This window comes from Alnus glutinosa, chromosome 5, assembly GCF_958979055.1.
Source record: "Alnus glutinosa chromosome 5, dhAlnGlut1.1, whole genome shotgun sequence".
In the NCBI taxonomy this organism is placed as follows: Eukaryota; Viridiplantae; Streptophyta; class Magnoliopsida; order Fagales; family Betulaceae; genus Alnus; species Alnus glutinosa.
In genome coordinates, this window is record NC_084890.1 from 330703 (window position 1) to 339209 (window position 8507).

The window sequence follows — 8507 nt, forward strand, 5'->3', positions numbered from 1 at the left end:
CTAGCTAGCAGCCTGATTCTCAGTAAAAATTGTAGTTAGTTTCTTAACGACTGCTGCATGGCCGTTAAAGTTATGAATCCATTGTTCAGAGATATCAACATCTTCAAAAACTTGGTCGTTCTCCTGAAAAAAGAATATCCCAAACAAAAAGAAATTACATATATATTCATACTATACATTTCGATTGTTCAAATGTTTGAAACAAAGTTATAGAAAAGAGAAATAAAATAAACAAAATTAGTACCGCTGTTATTTTCCAGCAGTTGCCAAACGTGAAGCCTATTGGTTTTGCTCCAAAACAATCAAGTTTAATAATGTCTACAAAGATCCCATCGTTAAAATCTTTACGACGAAATATTTTTCCCGTCTTTGATATAGCAATTCTCCATTTTTGATCCTTCCGACAAATTGGGCACTAAAAAAAATACAAACCAAACAATTGAGTAAAGTAGAACAAAAAAATAAAATAAAAAACTGACATAAATAAAAGAAAACAAACCTTCTCTTTAATGGTTGATCCTAATAAACCACTCACTTGATCCACCTTTTGGCATCTGTCGATCACATTGTATCTAAAAATCCATTTCTTCATCGATATTAAAAAATAAAAAATAAAAATAATTATAGCAAAGAATAATTGAAAGGATCTGAGAATCAAACCGTGAAATTGTAAACTCGTGTTTTATCGTCGTTGAGTCCAAAATCTTTGACGTACTCTATATAAGCCTTTACTTTTAACATGAAAGTCTTCATTGCTAAGGGGAAAAGGGAGTAAAAGAGTTGGTCTCAGGGAGTGGAGTGGAAGAGAGATGTTTTAATGCGAATAAGGAACTACTTATTTATAGCCAAATTTGGATGGTTATTTTGTTAAACAATGCATGCTATTAACATATCTAAAGAGTAAAGAGTATTGGTATATTATTCACATAAAACTTGCATGACCTACTCGTAATTAAGTGAACAATGCATGCTATTAACAAACAATGCATGACCGACTCGATCATAAGTGAACAATGCATGCTATATATTAACAAACAATGCATGAACTATATGTACTCATCAGTTTCCAATGTTGGGTCCGTTGGAAACATTTTATAGAGGCCAGCTTAACTTCCTTGAATTCACTTTATGGATTAGTACGTCATAGCATTCAGAGACCTAGCAATTAGTCAATACAAAATGTCTATATACGTTATTTGAGCCTTAAAGGCTATAATAACTTTTTTTGTTAAAGCAAGTGAATATTTTAATGTTACTAATAAATTATTCTTTTTAGGTTAGTCAAAGTATTAGGAGATGGTGACAGAGTTAGAATTTTGATTCAAATGAGTCAAGTTTTTTTATTTAAAAAAATTATTATTAAACAAAACAAGCGTCGCACTCAAATCAAGTCATCAAGTTGATTCACCGAAAAAAAAAAAAAAAAAATCTTGTGTGGTGGCCGAAGGTGGCGAGATCTCAAAATGGAAGGGTTGGAATTGTGTGACTGGATATGGGACTGACATGGGTAGCGTGGTAAATATCATATCGACTGGCACCTTAATTTATACGTAAAAATGTTGTAGTACTCCGAACATTTGAAGATAAATCTTCTCCAATTTGATTTTTTTAGGTTGGTCAATAGATATTTTGTACATCTTTTTTATAGATGTTTTATACATACCACTAGACTTAAATGTCAATTGAACAATAACACTAATTAAACATATCTTAAGTTTCTAACAAGTATGGTTGTAATTAAGGGTGACAATTCGTGTTCACTTATCTTATTTGGGTCGTGTCGAGATGTGAGTATAAAATCATAAAAGTTAACCCTAACTTGACCTCTTTAAGTAAATAAGTCAGATCTATTAACCCTAACCCAATAACTTCGTGTTGGGTTTGTGGATCGTGTAAAAAGTTGCTAGTCTAAATATAGTGTCACGGGTTCCAATCGTGTTAAGGCATAAATAGAAAAATATATGGTGGGAGGCGTGCACACTATTTGAATGCATGCAGCTAAGCTGAAAGTGGGTTGGTTTTTTTTTTTTTTTTTTTTTTTTTTTTTTTTTTTTTTCGTCTTTTTCAATACTTCCATTAGTGATCCATGTAAACTTAAACTTTTTTGTTTAAACAAAGTGAATATTTTAATGTTACTAATAAATTATTCTTTTAGGTTAGTCAAAGACTCAAAGTATTAGGAGATGGTGGTGGAGTTAGAATTTTGATTCAGATGAGTGGGGCCTTTTTTTTAAAAAAAAAAATAAAATTATTATTAAACGAAACGAATGTTGCACCAAAATCAAGTCGTCAAGTCAATTCACAAAAAGAAAAAGAAGAAAAGAAAAAGAAAAAGTCGTGTGGTGGTTGAAGGTGGCGAGATCTCAAAATGGAAGAAAGGCTTAATAAAAAAAAAATCACACATTGTAACTAATTCTCTCTCTATTCATCTTTTTTTCTGTACCAAGTCAACACAGAAGAACCCAAGAACAACTACAATAAATGCTCTAGCATTTGTCAATCATAAATACCCATTTTTCGTATCACTTTTACACCATTGAGGAATGAGAGTGAAATATGTGAAGAGAAATTTCAACACCGGTAATGCTATAAGTAGAATGTTTATTATTTTTTATCCCTATAAAGGTAATGGTACTTTTAAAATTTACAATAATGTTTTTTTTTACACAAAATTTACAATAAATTAAAACCTAATGAAAGATTTCCCTCCTTGGCGTGTCCTGTTTGTTCGAAGAGAGGGTAATGCCGTTGCACATCACCTGGCTCAATTGATTGTTTCCAATTACATTTTTCGGGTTTGGGTCGAGTCTTTTTCGAACTCTGTCCATGACTTTGTAAGTTTGGATAAATGGAGACTTTCCCCAGTTTAATGAAGTTTTTGTTTGTTTATCAAAAAATAATAATAATAATAATAATTTTAATAGTCATATAAAAATAAAAGTCTTATTTATAACATTATTCCAGAGAATTATGGGCCTCGTTAAATTATTATTATTATTATTATTATTATTATGTTTTTAAGGTATTGGAAGGTTTGTTCATTTGTTGATAGATATGGGTGGATTGGAAGGGCATTTGAGTACTTTAAATTCCAGGAAGGGCAATTTGGTATAAGTCGTTCCCTCATTTGGATGAGTAATAAAACCTGAGTTAACCCAACCGGTTCGGCCTACTCCGGCCTTTATGCCGCAAGTCCACAGAAACAACTGCCTCTGTGTTGCGACGACGCCGTTGCCACTGACGAGACAAATCTACTCCACGTAGGTATGCAATAAATTACTACTTTTTCTATTTTTTTTTTTTTTTTTTTTTTGTTATTGGAATTCTGTGTACTTTCTCCAAGTAGAACTGTAGAAGGTTGATTTATTTTATTATTTTAGTGGGAAGGTAAAATTGTAAATATGCGTACATAATTAAGTAAAAGCGTCAATCGGGATGATATGTATACATTCTTAATTATTTAATTAAGCGGTTTCCCTGTAAGTCGTAGGACACCTATTTCGCGTATGTTTAGGAATCCTTGAGAGAAGGCGGGCTTATATAAACACAAGTTTAGTTGTTCACAAAATAATTCCTACACAATTTGTGTTGCCGTTGTCTCTGCTGTGGTGCAGCCCCTGCAAGCTTATTTGGTTAGTCTTCCTATCAATTTATGATCTCGTTCCGAATAATAGCATCTGTTTTGTGCTCCCAATTTTTACTATTGCCCTGTTTGCCGTCTGGTTTTTAATTTTTTCTTTTCTTTTCTTTTCCAGGAAAAAAACTTCTATTATTGATAGTTTTTGTTAAAAAAAAAAAAAAAAAACTGATTTGTGCTAATTAGATTGTGGTAGTAGCTAGGACGTTTCTGCTGGCTTGGAAGAAGTTTTCGACCTTAAGATGATGAACAAAATCGACCGGCTATCCGAATTACCCGACCCTATTCTAGACCACATTCTATCCTTCATTCCCACGAAACAAATACTTCAACTTAGTATTTTGTCCAAGAGATGGCAAAACGTGTGGACTTTGCTCCCCATTCCAGAATTTGAGCAACATCTCTTTACTAATAATTTGCGCAAGGTTCCACCCAACGAGAAACAAGAGGAATTCCAGAGAAAGAAACAAGAGTTCAAAAATTTTGTGGAGAGATATTTACTAGGCCATTATAGGCAAAGACTAAGTATAAACAAGTTTAGGCTTCACATGATGTTGGATGATGAATCAGATTGTGCTCTTCTGAATCGTTGGATTGACTATGCAATTGATTGCAATCTAAAAGAGTTTATTCTTCACGTATGGATAGATCAAAAGAGCTATGAGTTGCCTACGAAGGAGTATGAGTTGCCTGAGAGGGTTTTCGTAGCAAAGTCCATAACTGAGCTGAAATTGTGCAGGTGCAAGTTGAAGTCTTTTTACAGTGATATTAACTTACCCTCTTTGAAAAAGTTGGTTTTGGGAATAAATGTGGAGGACCAAATTGTCCAAGATCTAATTGCTGGTTGTCGTGATATAGAAGAGATGACATTTGAATGTTGTTATGGGTTGAAAAGTCTACAGGTGTCAGGTCTTCCTAAACTCAAAGCCATTGAGCTAGTAGAAAATCAAGAACTTGAGATTGTAGAGATAGAAGCATCGAATCTTGAATCTTTAGTTTTCAAGCTTAGGAGACCATGCCAAATCAACCTAGGCCGGTGCGAAAATCTAAAGAAGTTATTATTATATTCATGCAGCATTACTGACAAATGGTTGCATGACGTTCTTTCTAAGCATCCACTCATTGACTGCTTGGACCTACGACGTTGTAGTATGTTGAAAAGGATTAAAATTGCAAGTCATCGCATGAGAAGTTTGGCTTTTATTAGTTGCTCCGAGTTGGTTGAAATTGATATTGTTACTCCTAATTTACATAGACTCGAGTATGATGGTTATTTTATATCCTTCTCTTCGAATACTTCGAGTCTATCAGAAGTTAGTATCAGATTTACGGACGAGGATGTTTCGGATGTTGAGAAGATTGAATTCCTTGCAAATTTGAGTCATCCGAAATTATTAAATTGGGAAACTTTCAATATCGAGGTACGTATTCCAGCTTAATTTATTTGATTATTTTTATTTGTTTCATAGTCTATGTTACTTTGTACATCAATTATTAGCATATATTATAAAAAAGCTAACACGTGTTTGATTGTTTACTTTACGAAGAGTGTGATTATTGCAAAGGAATTGAGAGAAAACCTACCGTCCCCATTATATAATGTTAAGCAATTGAAGCTGGAAGCATATTCTTCATCTACAAGACAAATCCACGAACTTGTGGATGCCTTGTTGTGGATTTGTCCTCTTCTACAGATTCTCTTTATAGAATGGCGGTACGGGAAGACAATTGACAATATATCATTCAAGGTATTACATATGTTCATTTCTTAGAATTTAAATACTTGCTCTTAATACCTTTATTTTTTTTTGTATTTGTTAGTTATTTAGTGCTTCAAGCAAAAATGCTAAAGTAAAATGTCATTCTCTGTTTTTTTTTTGCTAAATGATGTCGGCTTTGGTGCAGTTGTTCCTCTTGCTGTTAATGATGTTTTAGTAAATATTTTTGGTCTATTAATGGTTTGGGAATTCCATTATTGAAATGTGCATGAGTTATGCTATGATGCTTGTTATTTTATTTTATTCTATTTTAGGGGAGGGGGCTGTTGCATAGTAAGATTTTAGAAATTTTTATCTCCAAGATTGAGCCATTCTCTGAAAATCTTGATCCACTATATTTCTCGCATTTCCAATCAAGCATCATCTTCATGAATAATCTTGTTTGGTTCTTCCTTTTTATTTTTGGTTTCTTGAGTTTTCAAATTCAAATCGAGTGCTATATATGGGCTATGATCATAATATACTATAGTTAAGTAGTAACTTAGTGATCGACATCATTCAAGGATCACCTGATCGATCTTTCTACATTTTAGGGCAATTGTTTCAGATACTGTTGTTGGCATTGCATGAACAGTATCATGAGGGAAAAGGTTCCTCCATTTAATTTTAACTATATGCCTTGATTATACATTTTTCTTTATCCTAAATTTATAAGGGACATTATTGCCTCCCTCTATTTCCATAGCCTTACAAATCCTTTTTCTTTGGAGATATATAATACTCAAACCACTCTCAAAATGGATAGGATAACAGTATCACCTCTACTTTAATTTTTTTGTTAAAGAGGGAGGAGAAGTAACCAATATTGGAGTCATCCTAACCTTCTTCTTTACATGTAGGGATAATATATATATATATATATATATATATATATATATATATATATATATATATATATATATATATATATATATATATATATATATATATATATATATTATTTTTTTTTATTTATTATTCTTGGCCTATACTCTAAGATGAACTACTTCTTTCTAATCGGTATCCTGGCACCGCTGCCACTTGTTTCCGGAGCAAAAGTGGATAAGGCTCATTAACATGCCTATCATTTTAGGAGGTGCAAGGGGAATGCCACCGGCCAGGGCTGTGAACTACCTGTGTTGGGGCGCTGTTGGCATTTTCTTCAACTTTTTTGTGTACAGGAGATTCAAAGGGTGGTGGGCAAGGCCTAAATTTATAAGGGACATTATTGCCTCCCTCTATTTCCATAGCCTCACAAATCCTTTTTCTTTGGAGATATATAATACTCAAACCACTCTCAAAATGGATAGGATAAGAGTATCTCCTCTACTTTAATTTTTTTGTTAAAGAGGGAGGAGAAGTAACCAATATTGGAGTCATCCTAACCTTCTTCGTTACATGTAGGGATAATATATATGGTTTTACTGCAATACCATTGCATTAACAGAATTTTTCCTAACTAAAAATTATTGTCGTTACTATCTTGTTTTCACATAAATTCAATTTCAACCCCTTCTTTCTTTTGGGCCCAAAGTAGATTGAGGCCTTCTTTTTGGCATTTCTGATAATGTTCCTAACTGTGTGCTCATATTTCAGTTCTCATACGGAAATCTTGTTGACAAATTGAAAGATCCCAGTTGTTGCAAACTTATTCTAATTCTTTGTTGGCGTCATTGCCTAAAGGCTATCAAGATTGAAAATTTAAGAGGGTCTATAGAAGAAGATACTCTAAAGAAGTATTTTTCCGATAATGCAGAAATATTAGAGAGCTTCCATTATTTAAAAGGATCTGCATTGCCTGAAGTTTGATGAGATCAAGAACTGTACAGAATGTGCATATGAAAAGATTCTAAAAATAGCTAGTATCTTTTAAAGAATACATATATAGTTCTTTGAATTTGTCTCATTTTGAATCGTCTAATAGAATCATTTGACTTGGATCTGTTGATGTTTATTTTTATTTTAATTAAATATTGTAGAAGATAGAATGTCTTGTAAGATTTATACGGGCATTCATCAACTTGTCATACATAATAAAAATTTCTTGTTTATTTTTCAATGTTAGTAACTAGTATTATTATGTTCTTAATTTCAAGTTATTTGGAACGATTCTAAATTAATTTTAGCGGATGGATAGTGTAGTATATCCGTGGCAGTGGAGCTATTGATGTTGTCTCATTGAGTTGAATTAATCAATGTTCTCAACCAATTTTCATGTCATTTGGCATATTAAGATAGGAAGTATGCTATTTATAGGCTAGTCTGAAATGTTGGGCCGAGGTTTAGGTCATGATTGGATTAGAAAACTAGCATTAAAATATAGTGAATCTTCTAGTCGTCACATCCTTTATGGATTGGAATGGTCTTGTAAATGCAATGTCTTAATTCGATCATAAATATAAATTAAGTATTGGTCACTGTTAATTACAAGCTAATAGAAGCACTATATAGTATATATATACTACCGGTTGTGTTTCATTCTTTCCTTTTCCCTTCCGTCTGAGAGACTTCTAGAGAGCTTCTTGTCTCTCTCTCTCTCTCTCTTCACCCAAATGATTTCCTTTTGGTAGAGAGTAGAGACTACCTTAAATTTATGAAGAACATATGCATGATCCAACCAATAAAATGTTAATTAAATTAAAAATAATTTAATAGTAGAATATTGCCAAGACTACGAGGAGTAATTTGAACCATTACCACTCCCATATATGCATATGGCTTGTGATATAACTGTAACGTACATTTACATTTAATTATCTACTTAAGCCAACATATATATTATTGGGTTAAATAGTTCTTGAAAACCTTTTTTTTTTTTTTTTTTTGAACGGAAACGATAATCTATCATTGATATGATGAAAAGCCCAAGGCTTACAACTTGAAAATAAGGGACAAGCCCCCTCATTCTCTAAATCAGAAGGATCTGGCTTAATAAACAGCTGCTTAAGCATAAATACATCTTTCTTTCTTTTTTTTCTTTCTTTCTTTTTTTTTTTTTTTTTTGTAAAAAAACTGTTGAATTACCACTTGTTCTAAAAACTTAAACCGATTGGAAGAGATGAATTTAATCACTTAATTTATATTCTAACAAAACTATTAATTTCTGTTCTTTT

The 8507-nt window shown here is 32.4% G+C and overlaps 2 protein-coding genes across 2 annotated transcripts; one reads left to right on the plus strand and one right to left on the minus strand.

Annotated features, from left to right (window-relative positions):
* On the minus strand, window positions 1–592 carry LOC133868155 (uncharacterized). The gene is made up of 3 exons (XM_062304977.1): window positions 500–592; window positions 245–415; window positions 1–123 (listed from the first exon to the last, which is right to left on the minus strand). Exons 1-3 carry the CDS (start codon window positions 590–592, stop codon window positions 1–3), a joined length of 387 nt encoding a protein of 128 aa, XP_062160961.1.
* A 3278-nt stretch (window positions 593–3870) lies between these two features.
* Window positions 3871–7203, plus strand: LOC133868156 (F-box/LRR-repeat protein 13-like). The gene is made up of 3 exons (XM_062304978.1): window positions 3871–5058; window positions 5185–5385; window positions 6991–7203. The coding sequence occupies exons 1-3, from the start codon at window positions 3880–3882 to the stop codon at window positions 7201–7203; spliced, it is 1593 nt and encodes a 530-aa protein (XP_062160962.1). The 5' UTR covers window positions 3871–3879.
* Window positions 7204–8507: the final 1304 nt, after the last annotated feature.